We start from the raw sequence: 23,868 nt of genomic DNA on the forward strand, positions 1-23,868 counted from the left end.
TTTGGCATCCTGAATAATCTAAGAAAGTTAAGGGGTCCTGAGATAAAAAGTTTGGGAACCAGTGGTCCAGACCAACATTGCCCAGCGTTCCTTAAGATGTTACTGGTTCCATAGACAACTGATTTAGTGTAAGTTTTTCAAATTAAAGCAGACTCTTCAACCATAGGGTCTCAAGGCCTTCAACATGCTCGAGCACACTGTGAATCTACAGGAATGTATACAGAGAGCGGGATGACAGCTGCAGCACTCCCTCAACTTAATCAGAAGGCATTTGGAACCAGAGTTGCTAGCAGTCCCATAAATACACCAAAATCACAAGGGGTGAAAATATCCCAAATGGGTCATTTTTAGAAATAAAAATATGTATTTACCATGCAGCAGTTTAATATCACATTTGGATTACTTTGGGGCTACCCTGTCAATTTACATCCAAATGAAAGTAATTCCTCCCAGAAGAGTCTGCCCAAAGCCAAATTCCCTTCTCCACCCCTGAAACCACTGGAAACATGACAATTTTAGAGTAGCTGTTTTGTCATGGCTCCCAAATTAAGAATAATTTTAATTATGAATGGATGTCTAAATTGTTTGTCAGGCAGAAATCTCAAATTATCAGGCACGTGGCAACTTCATAGAGTATTTTCCTCTAGGACATCTACTAGCATCTCTGATACAACGTGGGAGGCAGAGTAAGTGTGGGAAATGTTGGCTGTGTGGGGAACAGGTTAATATATATAACATTCTGGTTATCTATTGCTGCCTCAAACCACCCCCAAATTTAGTGACTTAAAATGGTATTTTTGTTCAGTTCTGCAATTTGGTCAGGACTCATGTTGCTCTACTTGGTGTTGGCTGGGATGGTTCAAAAACGGGGGACTAGAATAATTGAAGGTTCACTCACTCACTCACATGTCTGTCTGATGGTTGATATAGGCTGTTGGGGGAGATCTCAGCTGAGGCTATGGCTGTAATACCACGTGTGGCTTCCCTTGTAGTCTGGGCTTCCTTGGAGCATGGCGACTGAGTTCTAAGCATAAACATCCTAAGAGAAAAGCAGGCGGAATCTGTATTGTCTTTTTTTTTAACCTAAGCTTGTCCATCAGATTCTGTTAGTTAAAAATTAGTCACCGAGGTTGCCTTCATTGAAAGGGAAGGAAATTAGGCTCCATCTTTTGATGGGAATGTCAGAGAATTTATGGACATGTTTTTAAAACGACCACATATTAGAAGTTACTCCATGATTATCTCCATTATTGCCGATTAACTTACCCAGCCTGCTTAAGGAAAAGGCCCACCTCTCCCACAATGGAACTGATAGGCCCTGTAGAACATGGGAAATGCTCAAGGCTATTGTGTAAATAAAAATGAGTTTTTTCCCCAGGTATATATATGTATACCCTCAATCGGCTTCTTCCCACTATGTTTCTGCCTTTTTAGGTTTTGGTGTAACACACTCCCCTTTTGCTTTTCAAAATAAGCAATATAGTATGTTAAGACAGGTTTGGGAAAAGATTAAGATGTGTTCCCAGATCAGGCTGGTTCAGTTTTACTGAAACACAGACCAATTTCACGCCCTGCCACTGGGAAAATAAAAGATGGGATTGAGTCTGGTAAAGAACTAAAATTTTCTGGGGAAATAATGAAAACACCCCTTAAGTAGTCTAATGCTCATTTTCTACTCTGAGCCAGCTGAATGTGCCAGGTCAATTCCGCATTCTTTGCTACTTATGCAGAATTGAAATGTGTGAGAAAAGCACTCATTTCCAGGATTTAGTAGTAGAGTGGAGAGTGTAAAAAGTCACTTCGAGCCTCAGATTCTATCACTGTTGTTAGGCAGCGGTTTGTAATAATCTTTAGGTAGAGAGAAATCAGAGGAATTTTCAAGTGTTTTGTTTCACAGTGCGCCCCCCACCAGCCCCCCCCAGGTCAGCGCGCCTTTCTGAGGAGCTTGTTGGAAGGGCCGTGGCCTTGGCCCTACAAATTCCACTTCCGGTGATTCTAATGCAGGCTGTCTAGGAGCCATGTTTAAGGAAACTGCTGCAGAGAGAGAAGAGTAACCACCACGCTTCAGGAGGTGCCTGCTCTGAGGAGTCTGAACGCTGAGGCCTGTTGCCTAGTAACCTTTACTCTTGAGGCATATGTGCTATCTAAAAAGAGATCTTTTCCAACAGCTGTAATGCAGACATTAATCTAGTGAGTCAGCGGGGTAACTGGATGGACTCTCTTTAACGAATAAAACTTAGGTCAGGATTGTCCACTAACTGAAATCACAGTAGCTCTTCCTAAAGGTTAACTGCGAGACACTGAAAACGCCAATTCAAGCTGCAGATTTATTTCAAATGTAAAAGAAAATGGTTCTTGAAAATGCTGATGAATAAAGCAAAAGGATACAGTGCTCTCTTCCTACTAGTCAGCCAACCTATCCAAGTACAAGGTAATATACAGTACGTAAGTGCTGGTAGAATTTCACAGTAATTTAGTGCAAGATTATCTGTGCCTGGATTATGTAGAGATTCTCAGTGTGTGATCTGGGTTGTGGGTTGACACCATTACTGAGCGTGAACAAGGGCTCCTGCTCCTTGGCCATAGCCAAATCCCTTGGGCCCAAAGTTCTTTGCATAGCATCCTACAAAAGAAAAGGGAGAGTTAGTGCAAGTCCACTTGCTAGCATTGCTTAAGACCCATGCAATCACAGACCCACACAAATTAACACATACTGTTGGCTATGCCAAAAAGAGTTCAACTTATTTAAGATGTAGAATGTTCCACACAGTAAATGTGAGGGCCATTAGCTGTGAGGGCCACATCCAAGCATTCCGGCTCCCTAGTGTTCAGCTCATAGTCCCAGAGTTACAAGCATGAAGATCAGGCCAGGCAAGTTATATATTTGTCTATTACCTTATATACTATAAAGCATATACTCATAGGCTTTGCTTAAAGTTGAAAAACCTATGTGTCATGGGGTTTTTATTTGTTTTTATTGGTAAGGGAGTTTTAAGTGATCAGCAAATTTATTGTATCATTTAAGATTGTTCTACTGTGTTTCCCCGAAAATAAGACCTAGCCGGACCATCAGCTCTAATGCGTCTTTTGGAGCAAAAATTAATACAAGACCCGGTCTTACAAAAGACCCGGTATTTTGTATTGTATTGTGTTAAAGCCCCAGTCTTATTTTAATATAAGACTAGGTCTTATATTAATTTTTGCTCCAAAAGATGCATTAGAGCTGATTGTCCGGCTAGGTCTTATTTTCAGAGAACCAGGGTATGGTTTTGTCATCTGTAAGCATCTCTAGATCTTTTATTTTCAAATAGCCAGTGACGCTATCCCTCCTTTGCCCCATTTTCAGAGTACTACTTTGTTCTTTTTAATGCTGGTGACATCTCATTAACCAAGGGCGGGATATTCATATGGATAGCAATAACTGATATTAAGTTTACCTTTACAATAGATTTCACCTTCTTTCTCCGTCAGAGTCGTTGATTCCAGACTCTTCCCACACTTGGCACATCGGAAACAGTTTTTGTGCCAGGGCTGGAAGACACAAATGCGTAAGTTGGAGAGGCTGGTTTCCTGCAGCACCATTTAGATGCTCAGGAAGGTCAACCCAAAGTGAGCTCCCCACTTTGTGGACCTGACCTCCCACTGTCTACGTTCTTGGTCACCCACAAAAGGGGTGCATTCTGACTTCATTCAGAAGCTGTACCATTAAGGGTCGTTTTCCTAAGAGCACTCTGAGACCTGTGCAAAGTCCTGCTGTGACCTTGAAAAGGCCATCTCCTGTACGGCCGAGAACACCACAGCTCAGGTGACATGGAAGTAACTTCCAAATCCACCCACCAAATCAGCACCGGCTTTTATCCCCACTACATTAAATAACTTGCAGAGTCCAGATTTTTTAACAAGCCTGGCCCTTTGAGTTAACAGCATTCGGGAGCACCTCCTATGAAAACAACTTTCTTTTAGACAGAAATGTGATTTGTCAAGTAAGGATAGCACTTCAAAAGAGTAATGGTTCACATGTAAATGCTATTAAGAAAAAATTTAATCCAAGGCATTTATTTATAAGATGGAGTGCCTGAGCGGGATGTGGAGGGTGAAAGGGAGAAACGGAGCAGAGAGTGGACATTCACTGTCATTAATGAAAAATAGCACTTTACCTTTCCCGCTCCAATTATCTTCTCGGCAGCATAAACGGAATCCCCACATCTGGAACACTTCTCAGCTCCTCCGTATTTCTGAGCAAATTTAGAAGTGTTTGGATTTGTTGTAGGCCTGTGAGGTTGAACACTTGTGGAAAGGAGAAAAAAAGAATTAGATATTCCAATGAGCCCTTATAAGTCCATAAGGCAGGCATAAGGGAACTCTGGGGCTTACTGCTCTACCGTCTCATGGCTGGAGGCCTTCACAGGCCAGCAGAAGGGAAGGAAGAAAGAAATTAATCCCAGGTGCCAGCCAGAGTTATTGTTTTAATCTATTTATGGGCTCATTCTTGTTACAAAAAGACCCAAAGTTAAATTTATCTATCCTAAGTCTGAACTCATCAAAATGCATTTAATCCCAGGTCTAGCCTCTCCACCAAACTATTACCCCATGCTTTATAAAAACCCTATCACAGCACTTATTTTTAACCCAGAGTCATATTAGTACCACGAGAATCACACCTAGCTTTTTACTTCACATGAGACTGACTAATCAGTGTTAACTTCAGCAGTTTTTGAATAGCGGTCAGTTGATTTAGATAGTCCACAATCAAGGAAGTCAAGCATGTTTTACAAATTAATTTTGCAATATATCTTCAGTAGGGGAAAGGGTGAATATACCACTTTGTGGGAAAATGTTTTAGAAAACCTACCTGTAACTATGTGATCTATTTACCTTTACTTTCTCTCTGGATTGAGTGGCATTTTTGTTACTATTACAGGTCACTATTCAGTATGTAGGTGTACCACCTACTGTGCAGAACACCATTCGGGGCTTTCAGAAGACTTAAAGGCCCTTCTAGAACTTTGTAAGTTAGTTGAGTAGATGAGATACAACAACAGCTGGCACTCAACAAATGGTAGCTAATTATCAATTTTTCCTACTGGAAAAAATTATACAGCATTTTTTAAACCATGTTTGATGTGGTCACTGGAAATTTTATTCTAAGCAACAAATTCCAGTTCACCGTACTAATTCACAGTATTGGTTTTTCCAACTGTCCCTAGTGTGGGTATATTTTTAAAAAATGTTTCCATAACCTACTCTATATTTACTGTTACAAGTGATTTTTAAAAGCTGGTCACAGTGATATCCAACACTTCCAGTTTGGAGTTTCCCAAAAAAATTTCCAAATCTGTCACTGATTATGTTAATTAGGTCATACACATTATCTCCCACCTGCATTCTAACAACTTGGTAGTGTGAGGATAAGAGTTACCTCATGTTACAGATGAAGAAATGTTAATCTGCTGAAAGGCTAGAGACTCAGGAAACTGTGAGCCTGAACTGAAAAATGCAGGTCAGCCTCAATGAAAATGTTCCTGCCAACCCAGGGTGCCTCTCCAGGAGATCCTTGGGAAAGAGCTTGGTCCCCATAACTGTGCCACAAGGGTGGTCCAGACCACAGGTGCTCCCAGAGTTCAGTCATTAAGAACGGCTTCTTGGCACAGGACGTCCCCACACCTGCTCCTGAAGGATAAGCAGCCTGTGGCCAAGCTAAGAGGGGAAGGGGCAAGGGCACTGGTTGAGACAGGCCAGCACCGACGGCTTGCCAGTTAGTGTTGAAGGAGGAGATAAGTGGAAGGTCCACTGGTCTTTGTGACTTGAAAACTATGGCCACAAACCATAACCCTACTTTTGGGGTCATGGATGAATTTGGTTTTCTTTGGGAGAGGGTATACAAATATATGTTTTGAAAGGTTTGAAATAAGATCCCGTGTTTCCCTGAAAATGAGACCTAGCCTGACAATCAACTCTAATGCATCTTTTGATGCAAAAATTAATGTAAGACTGGGTATTATGTTACATTATAAAGACCAGATCTTATAGTAAAATAAGACTGGGTGTTACATTTATTTTATATCATATCATATCATATATCATATCATATCATATTTATATTATATAAGACCCGGTCTTTTTGCTCCAAAAGACGCATTAGAGCTGATTGTCTGGCTAGGTCTTATTTTCAGGGAAGCAGTCTTAAGAAATGAGTGAATTTTAATCATTTGAAAAAGGAGAGTGAACAAGAACAATGAACTTGAACTAAGACAAAGGTGAGCTGGCTGCTGCCAGTGATGGCATGCAGCAATGACTGAGTTGGCCCTTGCACAACTGGTCACAATAAGGCACCATGGCTCAGAAATCCCGAGTGTGGGAAAAAAACAAGAAAAGAGAGAAAGGTGGGCCTCAGTGTAGTTCACACTGCAATGGAAAGAGCATAGGTTTGGGAGCCAAATGGACTGGCTCTGCCACTTATCTGTGTGTCCTGAGTCTTAGTGTCCTACCTATAAAATCAGCACAAAGTACCTAAATTCATAGTAACTAGGATTATATATAATGAACATAAATATTCCGCAGACAATAGGCAATCAATAATTATTATTTCAGTCAGGCCATAATGTACCATGCTTAAGATCATAAGCTTTGGAGTTACACTAGGTTTAAGTTCTGGGCTCTACAATTAACAAGCAGTGTGACTTTGGGCACATCACTTAATTCTCACCGTCTCAATTTGTTCTCGAGTGAGATGGGAAACCATACTTTGTATGGTTATTGTGAAGTTTCCATGAGCTAACGTATGGTAATACTACATGGTACCCAGCCCACAGAAACGGCATGATAATGGTCTCGTTCAGGGGAAGGCCATCTTATTGGAGTATTACACCAGTTTTGGCCTCTTCAATATAAAATGGATGTGAAAAAATGTGAAGTTCAAATGAGGGAATTATTGAGTCAAAAACAGAAATTAAGAGAAAATTCCCAATGAAGACATAATGTAGTCTGATCATGAACTACTAAGTGAAGTTCAGCAGACTTAGCACTTTGCTACTTTTGTATTGAATCCTTTCAAGTTTAACACTAATGTCTCAAAGAATCAAAAATGGAGGAAAATTCCATTTTTAAGTAATTTTAAGTTAGAGAAAAATAATTTCCTGATGAGGAAATATTCTTACATGAAAGGAATGACTGAGGAATTTTCGCTGATCACTTAGTTGCACATGAGAAATGCATTACATGATTCAGATACCACAGTACTTTATCATTTGACTTCATGACATCTGGTCTCCAAAGTGCTGGGAAATGGAAGTAAGTTTAAGCCACTTAATTTTGAGAACACCATGACTCCTTGTTATACCTTGGAATGCTCTCAAACCAGGACTAGAAATCACTGGAAAACTCACTTTGTTAGGTCCAAAACTGTCAATATTTTGAGCTTAAAGAATAGTCACTAGTTTACACCAGAAAATCTGAGAGTCTTTTAGTTTATTTAATTTCAGCTGAAAATCTGAAAACTCCCAGATTCCTGTTTACCAAGCAACATAAACTGTTATCAGTCATTTCTGAAGGTAACAGATACGGTCCTAACTCACCTCTCCGGCTTGATGCCCAGCCTCTCACCCCGGTCCATGTTGAGCGTGCCAGCACCCTGGCCGTAACCGTACCCTTTTGGCCCATACTTCTTTCCATAGCAGGATTTGCAATAGATCTCTTCATCATGAATTGTCACTGTGGTGCTATCTAAATTTTTCCTGCAAACCACTGAGGGGGAAATAGTTAGAATTTAAAAATGTGGCAAAGATACCTTTTTCCTGAGAACCATCGGGGCACATGGTCTACAAATAGTAAAGGCACACGCTGTCTCCCATGCCTAGTTTATTCTGCGGTTTCCCAAAAGCCATGAGACAGCGTCTGGACTGGTCAGCTACATTTGACAACTATTTACCTTCCTCCATGGATATGACAGTTGTTTCAGAAATATAGCAGAATTTTAACATCCTGAAGTCTCAGACTTTTCAATATGATTTGCCTCTCGGGCAGGAGGGAGAGAAGTTTGAGATGGCTGTAATTACACACAAAAGGAACAAAACTAACACTTTGCTCCCAAACTCACAACACTCAAATCTTCTCAGCCTCCTAATACCAAATATTGTTATCACAACCTAACAAAAGGGTGGCTGAGAGCCTTGGGAGAATTGTCTCTGTAGCCCCATCTCCCCAAAAGTACCCTATGGGATAAAAACCATTTTGAAACCAGAATTCTAGTTTTCATCACTAGTTTTAGAAGAGAAAAACTATTATTCTTTCATCTCTCCACCAGCTTCTCCAGGAGTGATAAGTATGTCTGAAAATCATCAAGTGGTTTAATGTTTGCTGTGTTTTCCCTTCGTGCCAAAGGAGAACACATTCTTTCTTGATGGATTTCTTACCACAAGACATCTCCACGTAGCCCACTTCATAAAATTGCCAAATGGCATCATGTTTTATCCAGACATTATTTCACTCTCTAAAACTTCAATTAAGCTTGAGGAAAAAAGAAATTGTGAGGGAGCTCATTAGTAGCACAATCATGCAACTGGAAATCCAAGATTAGTGTAGTAGAAGAGGGGATTTTACCCCCACCTAGATGAAACGTAAGAAAAATTTCTAAAGTATTTGCATTTGCTCTGTATTCACGTACTCTTGGGTACAAACCTACTGAAAAATAGATTCCTCAAAAAAAATAATAATAATAACTTAGAAGAAAGGGTTAAACCAAATCTGAGAAATGGCAGCTATCATGGAAGGCATACATAGCAAACATTCATATGTTGTATTTTTATTCTTTGTAGCTGTGATTTTCTGTTGTCTCTTATTCTCTGTGAAGCAGTTGCAGAAGTTTTTTCTGAAGATTATTTCATAGTATAACCAAATTTATTTTTAACATCGGCAGTTTCTAGCTAACTTTCACTGCACAGAACTATAGATATAGCAAATAATTGCATGTATGGGTGGGTTCCTCATAACAAAACCTTCATTAAAGAAAATTTTGTCATTTGAATCAGAAGATGGTTAATGAAGACTCTTCTGAAGTGGCTACTCTCCTGTTTTAAAACTGAAGACTTAGTTGTCATTACAGGAAATATGCAGGGGTGAGGGGGCTTTTCTCCTGTTCTGTTTCTCTCATTATCAGGTATTTACTGTCTTCCGAGCATATAGGCATGTGTTGTTTTATGTCCTACTTCCCGTCTGTGTCAGACAATCTGATGAATTTTCCATCTATAAACAATCGTAGTTCCCAACTTGCCTCAATGGGATTTTCATATCCTAAATTCCTTTCCCTCAAACTTAGGATATCAATAACCAGAAACAACTCTGAATAGTCACTACCAGAGAAGACAGAATTTGAGCTTCTAGAGAAATTGAGCTTCTAGACTTCTGAATTTGAACTAAAATTGTGCCGAGAAACAAGCAAGACAGTTTCAAAGAGAAATAGCCCAGCCAGGAAGAGAAAGCTGGGGTGGATGGGGAACCATCCTGTCACAGAAATCAGAGCCAAGCCCATACATACGCCAAGCCAGAAACTGCTGGGTGCCAGATTACAGATGGCACTGAGCTCTCAGTGGATGAGGCAGGGGAGACACGCATCATAATAAATAAAGTAAATGCCAAACGGAGGCTAAAAGCTATGGGGACAGAGAAGGCCAAGTGTCTTGGGTCATCTGGCTGCCCTTGTTATGCTGAGCACTTACAATGTCTAGGATAACAGACAAGTAAAAACCATTTGTGCTTCTAAAATCATCTTCATTAACAAAAACCATCGTTTTTCCCTTAAATAAGTAAATGGAAGCTTCTTACACGTAAGTTCTGTCACCGGCCGAGCACTGGGAGATACTTACTGCACAGAAAGCAGCAGCGGTGGAAGCTTCTCCCATCACACTGCACCTCTTCGGCATGGTACACGGTCCTCCCGCAGGCCCCGCACTTGTTTCCACCTCCCCAGACGGGCATTCTGAAGGAATGAAGTATTCATGAGAATGTCCCCATCGCCTTCGATATGTCTTCCAGGCTTCCCACAGCGCTGCTTAAACCCAAGGGACAGCTGCAGATTTTGTTTCTTCATGAACCGCTCTAACCACACATTTAAAAGGCCTGCGTTCCTCCAAAATAACCTCATCTCCTCTCCTAAATTACAGGTCTCTCGTGAGGAAACTCTGGCTTGTCATGCTCAAGTTTTTTTCCCTACAGGACAAAGGACCTGCATTCAGTACAACGTTACAGGTTACGGGCCACAAAACAGACTATGCCACTAGAATCCACAGGAGTTAGGAAAGGAGAGTGGAGAGCGGAAAAGCAAAAACAGCCCCACACCCACCCTCAGTTATAACGAAGGGCCTAACAAAACTCAGCTGAAGAACTCACACTGGGGTGGAGATTTTTATTACATTGAATTTATTGTTACCACCACCCAGTTCTTAACATTGAGCATACACAAACTAGGACACACTTCCTAGGGAGGTAAAAAGTGTTGTATTGCTCTGTAAGAACAAGTTTTATATTTGCCTACTTATGTGAGATTATAACATAAATAGTTGTATGTGTGACTAGCACAACTGCACACATGGAGCCTTACTGTCACCACAACAAACACCCATCCAGATGGTTTCTGTGCTTCACTAATCCCAGGGTCCTCTCGGCCAGCCAACAGTTGGCTTTCCCTCTTGGACGGGGCTGTCAGTCCATACAGAACATGCTACCAAGAACCATTCCCGGCAAAGTGACTTGTTTGTGGAGTGTGTCAGAATGACCTCTGAGCAATGAGGCCTAACGTGGTGGCAGCTGGAAGTTGAAATCCCCGGCCATCTTGTTGTGAGGTACAGACAACATGTTCTAATCTCCTCAACGAGTTGGTCTGCCAGGACCCAGTTTAAATACTTAGCTCGGAGTGGCCCACGGACTCAAGTGCCCTTGCTGGGACAGGAGGCTCTCCAGCAAGAGCAGTGTGTCCTGTCTGCCCTGCCCTGAGTGGAATGTAAAAACACAGCAAAAGAGTTCCTTTTTACCCCACCATCATTTTCCGGCTTCCCTTCTGTGAGTGGTATTTGCAGCCCCTGCCTGTGACACCTCCTCGGATGGGTGGCTTGCCTTTCTAGGAAATAGCTGGTTAAGAAAGCTGAGACCTCCTCACTAACTCAAAGCTGGCTAGAAAAAGAAGGGAAAAGGAGGGCTGCTAAGCTAAAACTGAGGAATCTTCAATCCTTAAACAGGAGGATAGTAAGTTCCCATCGTACAACTCTAAGGCTTCCGGAACCCGATGACTTCCTGAACATGGAATGAGGCCTTTCCAGAAGAAAGCGTTACAGAGTGAATCACTATGTTGGGTATCTTTCTGGCACACAGCAGTCATTCTCTTGTCCCTCTTCTGATTAACGCTTTCCTACGTTTTCTTTAGGGAAGCAACCATCTCTTTCTCGGTCCGTGTGGTTTAGAGAAGTACTTAGTATTAATAAAGGTGGTCTCCTGGTGGTGGTCCACCCTGCTTATTACCAATTCAAGACAAAAGTCAGGTAAGCATTTACAAACTTATAAATATACAATTTACAAACAAAATTATATAATTTTATGCCACAACAATCAAGAGCATGACCAATGAACTCCTCTGGTTGAAGAGTGTAGAGTCAGAGAACCAATCTGTACTTGGAAATTAGCACAGAAAATGATCCTTTACCACAGACAATTTGAAAAGCATTGGTTTAAAAGGGATTGACTCTACCTTCAACTCAAGGGCTGGGCGTGTGACGCAGTCATGGCAACCAGTTCACACTGCATTCTGGGCCTACTAGAGTGAATGGGTTAGGAACAGGCACGAGCCCCAAGCCAGTTCAACGGAAGTTAAACCCGGGGCTGTGGTTTAGAACTGTGGGAATGGAGGATGGAGTTGCTAGCAGCTGTCTTAGCCACGAGGAGGACCTAAGAATGAAGCCCGCATAGAGGGAAACAGAAAGATGGAAAGACTAAGTGTAAACATTTTTAGTTGTGCCTCATCTTATCCTACACTCTTTCATCGATGTGAGCCAGTAAATCCCCTTTTTAAGTCATTTGGAAAGGGAGCTCCTGTTTCTTGAAACAAACAACAACAATCACACACACATACATGCACAGAGACCTAACTGACATGGCTAGTTATCACTAACCTATCAGTCTCAACTTGCAAGAAGCCTACTTCCCTTATTCAGTAATTCCGAGGGTCCACAAGTGTTACCAGGCTACTGTGAAGGCATCCACACAGTATCCGTATCTAGCAACAACAGAATGTATTTGCAAGCTTTCCTTTAGTAGTTGCATAAATCTCTTATTCCCTTCCCTGGAGACAGGTGCTTCATTGTTCAAATCCACAGTGAAACCTGACCCTGACTGTAAAACCTGACACAAAGCCTTGGCTCCGGCAGCCTGCACTGGCTTGAGTTGGGAGTGCATTTAGTGATACTGATTGTGCCCCAGGGCTCCGAGTTACCCGTGATCTGGAATGAACATCTGCTGGAAGTACCCTCATGATTCCCAAGGAAACCAAAAACCGAATCCAGGCGTGCAGGTAATGACATTACAATTACTTAAAACTGGATTCTAACAATTAATAGCCCAGCTGGCTTTTAAAATATTTTGTTAATTGTCTAGGCATTTTTCATCATATTCGAAAATATACTGCTTAATATCAACCTGGTAGCTTACATTTCCACACATGTTTACTTCGGAGCAATCACCAATAAGGCGTCAGATTTCTATCAAGACTTTCACTGTCCTGGGTTGTCTCTGAATGACATTTAAAAAAACATATTTTAAAAAAACTAACTTATCACTTCGTTATTCTCTATTAAATGAGCAGCTTGGACTTTTTAAAAGAGAGTATCTGCCCTTTCTCTATGTAACTCAAGGTTACTTAAATTTACGTCTTGTAAGTCTAGTTTAATTTCTATTGTACACCCACCCCAGCCAGATGTGAATGTGTCCCCTTTTCAGGAAATACCTATCAAAGGTCTACGTACATCATTCAGCTTACTATGTTATAAGTTTCTTCCCCTCGGGGGAGGGGACCACATCTCTGCATTTCCCACCCCATCAAACAGAGTACCTGGCACATTTCAAACTACTTCATTTCTATTGTTTTATAGAATCTTTCCCTTTTCAACCTGTTAGTACAATTCCCAATTAGATCTTACGCTTCTCAAGACAAAGGTAGCAATGTCCTACTTCTCTTTGTCACATTTTTGGATTCTAAGTAAAATTTCTAAGTCATTAACTTTTTACAAGTTCCATTCAGTTTAAAAGCTTTCCTAAGGCTTTATGAATAACCCTCTCTGTGGTCCCGGCAAATGGCGTAATAGAAAGAGCATCCTCAGAAAGCTTCAGCTGGATTTGTGTCTTATGTTTTAAGCTGGATAGTGGTAGTTGAGTGTTCCTTATATTCTCTGTTTTGTATGTCTGAAATATTTCACAGTGGAAAGGAGGAGGAAGGGAGGGAGAGAGTTGGTTGATTGGTTTAGACAGACCTGGGTTAACCTGACTATTACAATGGTTGTGCAACCTTGGTCTTCTCTGTAATTCACATAAAATAGGGAAAGGAAGCTCTCTCTACCTCTTAGATATTGTGAAGAAAAAGCAAGGTAAACAAATGCCTTGGCAGACATCCGATCACTTAGCTTGAAGATGGAGGGGGCATCTCACACTGCCAACCCTGCTGTCAGTATTCCAGGAGGAAAACCCATTGACTAGCACCTATGGTGCAAAGCTCAGAACAACAAAGAGGGTAAAGAAAAAACTTATCTGATTAGTCACTCATAAACCTTCTTTTCTTGGGACATTGAAACACATTGCAAGTATAATGATAGCTCCAATTGTGACTAAGAAATGAAGTTCAAAATTATACTTTTAGGGTGAACTCCTATGGACATTTCCTGCGTTTGGCAGGGGAAAGTGTGATGAGCTTCTATTTCTGTCACTCTTGGCATTGCTACGCATAAAAAACAAAGCCCAAAGCTTCATTTTTCATACACGCATTTGGCTGCACATCTTCACAACAGCTGACATTAATCCCAGCAGACTGGGTTTGCACTGAGCAGTCTGGGCTGCATGCTTCTCCCCAATCCCATGCATTCATTTACAGAATGGTAAGAGGAGTAATCAAATCCCACTTTACACACATCTCGCAAAAGGGGCCACACCCAGGCTTATTCGTTCTCAGTCTTGGTCTTTGGTGTTCAATGTCTGAAAGAGTTCCAGCAGGAGGATGTATCCATTGCGTTAGATTAAAAGGCTTGGTTTACATCCGAACACCTATGTGCCATTTCTCTTTGCTGCTTCTCCCTAGTCAAAGACACCACCCCAACTGTGTAAGACCTACCCTTACCAGAAAATTACTATCGTCTAACTCTGAGTCACCTTGTGGTAAAATTACCTCATTCTCTAGATAACCAACTAGCCACAAAATGAGCGCATGAATCATTCTCATACCACCTGTGCTGCAGTCACTGTCTTATTTTAGAATCTCAGTGACTTGAATCCATGATTTTGAGTCTACATGTCGCGACTTGCAGTTTAAATGATTCATTCTAATACCAAAGGTTTGGAGTGAATCCGTCTATAATCCCAGATTCTAAATGCTTCCAGAAGCTTTGGCATTTTATTACTGCATACTGGGCTTTCTTATTACACTAGAACCTGGTTATAATCCAATTTCCCGAAAGGGAGAATTTATTATAAACCAGTTTTATCGTGAGCCCCACCCATCCAGAGGGGTCACTTATTAATGAATATGTAGGTCACTAGCATTGTCCCCAATTAGAGTGATTATTTAACAAGGCCAGAGTTTGAGAGCTGTCATTAATTGGAAATTAAGCTTTACTCAATGCCCGTTCTAATTTTTTTTTTCCTTCTGATACCCATACCACCTGCTTAGTCTACTTCCCTTACCTAAGTAAATACCATGGACGGAGGATAGACTAGACTCCATGTTCCATTTCGCTCCTTCTACCAAAGCCAAATACTCAAGCTGGCCTATAAGACAGCTCAGGCTAAGAGTGAATTAAGAGCATGGATTCTGGAGTCAACAGAATCTCATTTCCCTCACATGTACAATGAAGATAACAGTACTTTTCTTGTAAAGTTGTTAAGGAAAGGAGATGAGAAAATGTTTATAGTAGGTTGTGGGGACAGAGCCAGGAGTGCAGTTTCCAGGCTCTCGGCCTCATGTGGAAAGGTGCTGGCTCAGGTGGTAAATGGCCATTATCTGTGATTGGATGGCCATCAGCTGTGGCTAGTTGGCCATCAGCTGTAACCAGTGAGCCACTGGCCACTAATATAATTGCTGTGGCTACACTAGTAGGAAAATGGGGGCGAGCAAGAAGATGGTGGCTGAGCTTGCAAGAGTGGATTGCAATTAGCAAGTGAGGTTGGTTGGCAGAGAGAAGTGGACAGCAGCTAACTCCTGACTTCTTTTCTGTATCTCAAGTAATTTTTCTAGAGGAAGGACAGCTAAGACACAATGTACAATGTTTTACTGTTTATGAAGCTCTCATATAAATGTAGTAACTCAACCTTTTATGAGTCATATCCTGGGTTAGGTGCTGAGGATAAAAGGGTTATAAAGACAGGTGCCTGTTTCTGTGTGGGAGTTCTACTGTGGTGGTAGAAATATGTAAACAAACAACAGTAGTCCAACACAACTAATGACGTAGAGGCATGTAGAGAGGGCTCTGCATGGTCTGCTTATACAGAGATGGCAGAACGATTTCTTCTTGTAGATCCACTGATAGTGGGTTCCTGGAACTATGTTGAGAAAGATTCTGAAGTTCAATCAAGGTTCCACATTAAAGATTATTGTGGTTACTAATGTCTGCCGTGGAAATTGCACTACGCATGCTACCTTGAAGACATTCCTGGTACAAGAGAAAGGGCATGGAACTTAGAATCAGACAGACAACGTTTAAAAGTCAGTTATCAGCTCTGTGATCTTGGCCAAGCTCCTTCACCTCTGAGCCTCCACTTCATTAGCTATAACTTGGAAATGAACGAGAACTCGCATAGCGTGGTTGTAAGGATCTAATGAGCTCATGTTCGTAAAGTACCTGGCAAAGAGTCTGTGCTCCACAAATGTTGGTTTCCTTTTCCTTCAGGAGCGCTACTGGGTCTGAATGGCTACCCAAAATTCAGTCATTAGGTGACCTGCTAAGGTCACTGACCTCCAAAGAAGCAAATCCAGGCTCAACCCACTCATATATTTGACTCCAGAACCACAAGCTGCTCCCAAAACTCCCGTATCTGATTTAAGGGTTGAGACCATTTAAGTCACCTGAGAATTATCAGTCTCTGAGTTACCAAATTACTTGCATACAGGAACACCTCCCCTTCTACCCAGTCTGCATCCCTCCGACTAGTAGGTAGTAAGTGTCCTCTATGTGCCAATCTCACACCCAAACTGTTACTTTCAACCAAAAGGCTCCCTACCACTCCTCTCTAACCTAAGCCTATCGTCGCTCCAGAGGGAAAACTCCCTTCCACCTAGTAAGCTCTCCTGTGTTCACCCCAGCCTCACCATTAATTACTAATTCTGTATCCTGGTACCACTCACATCTTCCACTTGGATTACAGCAAAATCCTTGACAGCGATTTGGATACTACCTGCCAAATCACATATTGTAATTAGAATGCAACTATGCTATAAACTCAGTCACTCTGATCTCCAACATCTGCCATAGCAATTCACAATCGGTGTCAACTACAAGGTATTGAATTATCCAAACAATGTTTGTGTGATTTTTACATGGAGTCAGACCAAGATTTACATGCCAAGACTACTGTTTATTTGCCGAATGATCTTAGGTTGGTTATTTGATCTGGTAGTTTTCTCATTTTAAAAATGGAGATATGCTTATTTATATCATAAGTCAGTTCCGAGATTAAATATACGCAAAGCACGTAGAATACTGCCTGCATATGATACATAAAAATAGTTGCTACATTGTTATTTGCTTATTGTAATATATTATTATTTACTTACATAAAGCTTATTACATGTTTTAATTATGCTAAGTAGTTTACTGATAGTAACTTATTTAATCCTCATAAAAAACGAGGTAGACATTTTCATTATCCCCATTTTATGGGTGGGGAAGCTGAGGCATAGAGATAGTAAGTGACATAACTAAAATCAAAACAAAATTATCAATTCAGCTTAAAAATTAATACCAATAAAATTCAAATGAACTACATTGAGTTTATTTGATATTTTGCTAAAACTAAACTACTGCTAGCAACACAAATACAGTACAGGCTTCTATGTCTCTGGCACAGGTTCTTTTTAAATTAGGTGTTTCCTGTATTGTTGTGTTCTGAATGAGGGTTCAATTCTCTCTTCACTTTTCTCTTTTGGGAGAGAAGCCACCATGAAACCTTTTTTCCTATAGTGAACTGAGAAGTCCTTTGGCCTAATGTATCGCATGGTATGAGTCAAGCACAATTAGTAGTACTGTTGGCACAATGAGATGGTAAGAAAAAAAGCAAACAACCTGATGATATCCTTTACAAGTGATTCACAATATACATTTATTGGTTCTCCCTCTATGACTTACACCAATACTTAAAAGTTTTAACAATCAGAACTTGTGCCCAGCTCCTGCACAATTCAGTTTGAGAAAACTTCCCTACATTAGGATTTGGAACCCAAGGGTCCACAGATCCATGGAAATTCTGGGGATCAGTGAACTTGGTACTGTATAATTTCCTTTATGCACTTAGGAACATTTTGAGAAGGGGTCCAGAGGCTTGACCAGGAAGGTCCACGACACAAAAACAGTTAAGGAACACTAACGTAGGTGATCACCGTCCCCAGGGAATCCAGGGATCCCTCACCCAACAGAACACAAATATAATGCAGCAAATACCAGCCCAGGAAATGATGAGGTGCCCCAGGAAACCTGTGACTATCTGCAACGGGAAGAGAGCTGGCCTCTGGCCTCCCGTAAGCCCTAGGAGATAGCATTCCCGTCTGAGGAGTCCTCTGAATCACCATTTTCCTGGAAGAGGCTTTCACTAACTGAGCAAAGCACAGAACAATGTCTAATTACAAGGAACCTCTCCAGGCTGGGCTGGCCTTTGTATATACCAATATACGCCTTACGACAACTCTGCAAGGTCTGTGATATCACACCTATTTTACAAGATAAGGTAACTGAGGTCAGAGAGTAACTTGCCCAAGGTCATCAAACCAAGTGTGCTGGAGCTGGGATGTGAATTTGGGCCCAACTGGCTTTAGTCCTTCCCTTCTCACCATGCCATGATGCCATGATTTGCCAATTTAATCAGGACAGAACTCCAAAGAGTACCGCTTTCAGCACAGTATTTAGCAGATACCAATGTCAATATTTGTTAAATACATTTGGAGGAATCCATTAAAAACTTATGATAGAAATCTGGGATCAAATTTGTATATATTGCTTGAATCCAATGTAATCTTTGTTCACGATAAATGCAACCTCACTCATTCCTTCCTTCATTCAATTAACCAATGTTGGCTCTGGCCCAACCATATTTAAGGCACCCAAGCAAGCAAGGATTCATAGGGCGCAGATCCTGTCTCTACCCAATTTCACTCTGACAGAGCAAAAGAAACTAGAATACAGAGTAGAAAGAACCTTGAGAACTACTGATAAAGTATCAGTGGCAATCAGCCCGAAAGAGTAATGACCAAGAAGGCAATGGGGGGAGACCACGGAGGATTTGATAAAATTGATTATAGTTTGGTATGCAGTTTTGATATTATGTGAAATTCACCCTTTTAGAATCTATTGCCCATCTCTTTCCTGAAAAATTTGCGTCACATTAGCCAATTTTGTGGTTGTCCTACTTGAATTCTTGGCGTTTTAAAGGTAGAGCTTTAAAACAGGTTAATCAGAAAAGTTAAGACCATTCTTACTGTCTGAGTATAAAAATTACCCCAAATAAAAGGCATCTGTAAAATGAAAATGTACTTGGTCTGCAGACTGCAAATAAAACAGGTTAAACATTTTGGGTAACCATTTAAACAAATGTCCTAGTGTGGAGGGGCTGAGGTGGGTGCCTCACGACTTAGAAACCCTCCCTCCCACTGAGGTTGCCTACGTGGAGCTTAGGAACCCACGATGTGATTTTCAGGACCTGTTGCAGGATTTCACAACCAAGCATTCCTGCTTCCCTCCTGTGTACCTGAATAGTAGAAACTTCCGGAAAAAGCTGGGCGGGTGATCGATCTGACGTTTCACTGCTTCAACATTTAAGGTTCGGTGCTTGGTGGGCAGAGACCACCAAACAATGGGGATGCCAGGAGCTCTCGCACCGCGGCAGGGGAAGGATGCTGAGGTGTGCGGGTTGCAGGAGCCCCCACCTCACCCCCAGGGCTCCGAACCCGCCACTGGGAAGGTCGCCCTCAGCGCGGACCACACTCCGGGCAGAGGAGACCTGGAGAGTCGGATCCCGCCCTCCCCGCCGCGGAGAGGGAACCGGCCTCCGAAGGAGGGGGCCCGAGGCTACTGAAGGGAGAAATAGCAGCCACGCGAAACTCTCGACCCCGCCTCCCTCCCAGAAAGCCCGTAGGGACAACTGGTATGGAGGTCACGCACAATTATTTATCTGTCCCGCGGGCCCAGGATCCGAGGACAAAGCCGGGGCGGCCGCGGGGAGCCGGGCAGCTGGGCGGAGTCCCGGGAGTGGGGGCGAACCAGGGAGCAGGGCTGAAGAGGCTGGCCGGAGGCTTCCAGGGGGTCCGTAATCGGGATGTCAGGGGAGACGGGGGCGCCAGCAGGGTGCCCTGAAGCTCCCGGGAGGTTGTGGGGACCTTCCCGCCCGCGGGGTTGGCGGAGACACCCCCAGCGCCGCTACTCACTCGAATCCCGGGCAGGACCAAGCACCGCCAGCGGAGCTAGCGAGGCCGACTCGGACGGAGCGCGCTGCGAGTCCCGGAGCCGCGGCCAGGACCGCGCCGGCACCTTAAAAAGACCCCCTGGGGGCGTGGCCTGCGCGAGCCCCGCCCCCTGCGCGCCGGGCGGATTCCGGGACCGGCTCTGGAGCGCCGGGGGCGTCTGGCGGGAGGGGGCGCGTCTGGGCCCCCCTGCTTACGGTTTGAAGACCCAGAGACAAAAGGCAGGAATCCCGCCTCTTCCTGCTGCTTCCCGCCCACCCGACCGCTTCCCACGTCCAGGGACCGCTCCCGCCGCCCAGCCCTCTCCCCCCGTGGGGACCCGACCGTTTCCAGTAGTAAGTAGGAGTTAGCAAAGGAGACGTCCGTGCTGTGCAGAAGCCGGGCCGCGGGGGCGGGGCCGTCGGGAAGTAGCCCCCGCCGCCCTGCGACGTGCCCTTTCCACGGCCGGCGCCAGTTCTCCTTCAGGAGGGAACCATCCAAGGTCTAAAAGGCTCCCGCAATAGAAAATCTGCCAAATCGGGGATTTCCACCACCCTCTCCCTTGCCTTATCCTTGTAAGTAAAAACGTGATTAACTTCCCCAGTAGACAAATATTCTCTGGTTCGATTTCCAGCTTCTGGGAATCTGAAACCTTCCTGTTCTTAAAGAGCAAAATTTCTCATCTAGACTAAATAAATGACGTTACGAAAACGCCTCATTCCCCAAGTGTTTTGCTTGTCCCACCACGAGGGCACGGCTGCACATGTTGCTGTGGGGGAAGAAACCTAAACCCCGCCAGAAAACCCGGCGCCAAAGTGCGTAGGTTTAGGTTTGTTGATGTCAGAAAAGTCCGGGGATGCCAGTGACATTAGGGGACCTGAGCTACACGATAATTGTTGTTTTAAATGAAAAGAATACTAAACAATGCCATCTCTCTCTGGTTCATGCTCTAGACCTGTGGATGACCTTTGTGCCACAAGCGATGCTCCCTGAGAATTGATCTTTGGGTGAGTGGGAGCTCAAAAAAGAGGCGGAGCAAAACTATCCCTCAGGCCACAAATGCAATAGTCTCCTCTGGTCCAGAGCTTGCTTCCCAACCTCCACACTATTGACGTTTTGGGCTTGGTAATTCTTTGTTGTGGGAGCCTCTTCCCTGCATTGTAGGGTGCCTCCACTCACTAGATGCCAGTAGCACCCCTCGCTCCCCTTGAAACAATCAAAAGCTCTCAGACAGGCCAAATGTCCTCTTAGGGAGGGGGCGGAGAGCATTGCTTGAGAACCACCGCCCTGGTATATATCTGCATGACAAAGTGTAGAACAAGCTTATAATAGTATTGTTTTGTTTCATATGTTGGGGCCAGTCCAGGATAAACTCATTATAATAGCAGCCTTATTCTCTACCAAGTACTGTGCAAAATCACACAGGGGTGATTGACATCTCCTGATATTGTGGCAAGAGTCTGGAAATATTCCTTCCTGCTGTGAGCTTTTCTAAATATGGGCAATCTGTCTTTTCATGATACGGTATCAGCTCATGTAAAAATGATTTGACTCCTGGGGACAGACATGAAAAGTCTGTCCTTCAGATTCTACATTCACTTCAGCTTTGCTGCTTACAGCACTTATTTTTTTCTTGCTTAGGTTTATGTAGTATTTCTACTGAATGAAACTGTATCAGTCAATTTCACTGCCAAACTGGTTTTCAGCAAACCATTGTCCTTTCTCTCCTACCCTTGGGTTCTTAATGCTTCCAGGACCTGACCTGTTTGCTTTCTCTCAAGCCCACGTTGTTTCTACATTCCATAGCCATGTCCTATCATTTGAAGTTGGGCTTATCTCTGACCTAAAAGTATTTCTGCTATCTGTCCCTATCTGTATTTGTCTTAGTATATCTCTCAGGGAATCTGGGGATAATGCACATTTGATTTTAAATAAATCTGTATTTGTATTTAGTTGTCAACATTTTTAAAAGTATTTGATTTCCCTTTTCTGTAAACATTTCTTGAAACTGTTGACTCTCTTCGTTATAAATGTTAAGAAATTCTTTTCATTTGTTTAGACAGAGTGGTGCAAAAGAAAGAGTGTGGGCTTTGTAATCAAACAGACAGGGTTTCAACACACAACTCTGCCACCTACTAGCTCTGTAAGTTTGGCCAATACTTGACTTTTTTTGCACATGTTTCTTTACCAGATGATACTACACACCCTGTAGGATTGTTAGAAGGATTAAATCAGATGGTGTCTGTAAAATGCCAAGCATTTACCTGGCACATGGTAAATACTTAGTAGATGATGGTTGTTCTGTTAAGCAAGGATATCTTGATGTCCTTTTCTGCCTTGAGAAATAAATAGAAACTGTTTTGCCCAGCATTCATCTTATGTTGCCTGCTGAAGGCTTGGGGATTTACAGGGTATTGTTTTCCAAAATAATTAAGAACCTTCCAGTAGAAAGTAAATTGTGTGCCTAGGGAAGAGCTGGTGAGAGAAATTTGCCTTCTTGGAGAAGAATGAGCCCTTCTTAATTCCATATGGTCCTCATCTGTTTGACTTCAACCTTATAAAAGGCAAAATTAAAAGTTAAATGTGTCCACCAATTTCTTTTTCCCCAAAAATCCCCATTATACTTGTAACAACTTCTTCATTCTCTGAAAGCCATTAACCGATTTCGAATCAGTCTTGTCAAGGTCACTGTCCTAAGGCAAGGTGAACCAAGGTTGCCTTTCTTCATGACCTTGTGCTCCAAGTTCAGATTTTTCAAATATTTTTAATATTTTTATTACATGCTACTTTGTCTTAACCAAACCCTGAACCAGATGAGTGTGAATATAAACATAGGGCCTCTTTATTTTATTTTAGGGCAAGAAATCCTGCCTAGAAGCCAGTGAGGATATGGTGGAGAGGAATTTTTTAGTATATGTTAAATAAAGGAAAAAAAATAATTCTCACTTTGCTAATCTACACAGTTTATATAATAATAATAATAAAAAAACAAGCAGCTGTTCCAACTTATTTCTTAGCCAAGATTTAGTAGCAGTGATAGGAATTAAAAATTGCTCATACTCTACGCTAATACTCTGATACATTTTCTGGCACAGAAAAGAATAATGTTAAGTTATATATGCTTAAAATTTGAAAGGTGGATTAGAGTATTTTATTCTTGATATTTGTCGTAGATTTATTTTTCGACTTGTTTAAACTCTCACTTCCTTATAGATTGCATCATTTCTTTTCTTAACCCTTTTCTCCAATGATTACTATTCCCTTTAGTGCGATCTTGTTACAGCATTATTTGTTTTCTACTAGAGCTTCCTAGCTTTTCTAGCTCTGCTTATGCTTTCCTCTTACAGTTTTTCTAGCTCCACTAGTATGAAAAAACTTGAAACTCCAAGACAGTCTGTCCCATCCATCTTACCTCAATCTCTCAAATGACCTATTTCACTTTTCTCCCTTATTTGCAGTTGGTAACATCACTTTCTCCTTCATTAGCATTCACAACCACCAACCAGCTTTTCCTCCACCTTCCTCCACTTTGCCTGTAAGCATCTCTGTTGTCTCCAGTGTTTACACTTGCTGTCCCTGATCTCAGTGGAATGGGTGGTTCTCCAGCGCTGAGAATATCCACTGGGTATCTGCAACCCAGAATACCCACTCTGCTTGTGCTTTGATCCACTTCTTTGGCATTCCTAGTTACATTCCATTGCTCTTCTACTTCTCTGTCTCTACTTCTTCCTTCCTTTCCAATTAAAAAAATGCTGCCAACCCCATATTTAAAAAAAGCTGACAAAACTTCACTGACTTTTGTAGTAGGCATTCGTGGTTGCCTCTCCAGCATCCATTCCTCCTTTCCTAGAGGACCAGGTTTTTGTTTGGGGTTGGAAGGCCTTGATTGGTTCCCGTGTTCCACCAATCAAGGCCTTCCTTCCGACCCCTGGTTTGGATTGGGTGGTGGGGTCATGTGACCGGAACCCATCCAATCAGAG

The 23,868-nt window shown here is 42.4% G+C and overlaps 1 protein-coding gene across 2 annotated transcripts; it reads right to left on the reverse strand.

Moving 5' to 3' along the window:
- Positions 1–2,309: 2,309 nt before the first annotated feature.
- Positions 2,310–20,573, reverse strand: CSRP2 (cysteine and glycine rich protein 2). 2 transcript variants are annotated; one of them, XM_081060789.1, is made up of 6 exons: positions 19,874–20,573; positions 9,861–9,973; positions 7,575–7,743; positions 4,158–4,287; positions 3,438–3,531; positions 2,310–2,623 (listed from the first exon to the last, which is right to left on the reverse strand). In XM_081060789.1, the coding sequence occupies exons 2-6, from the start codon at positions 9,970–9,972 to the stop codon at positions 2,547–2,549; spliced, it is 582 nt and encodes a 193-aa protein (XP_080916915.1). In that variant the 5' UTR covers position 9,973; positions 19,874–20,573; the 3' UTR covers positions 2,310–2,546. The 2 variants fall into 2 exon arrangements, with proteins under 2 accessions (XP_080916915.1, XP_080916916.1); XM_081060790.1 differs by having other exon boundaries at positions 19,198–20,573.
- Positions 20,574–23,868: the final 3,295 nt, after the last annotated feature.

This window comes from Rhinolophus hipposideros (genome assembly GCF_964194185.1).
Source record: "Rhinolophus hipposideros genome assembly, chromosome: 9".
Taxonomy (NCBI): Eukaryota; Metazoa; Chordata; class Mammalia; order Chiroptera; family Rhinolophidae; genus Rhinolophus; species Rhinolophus hipposideros.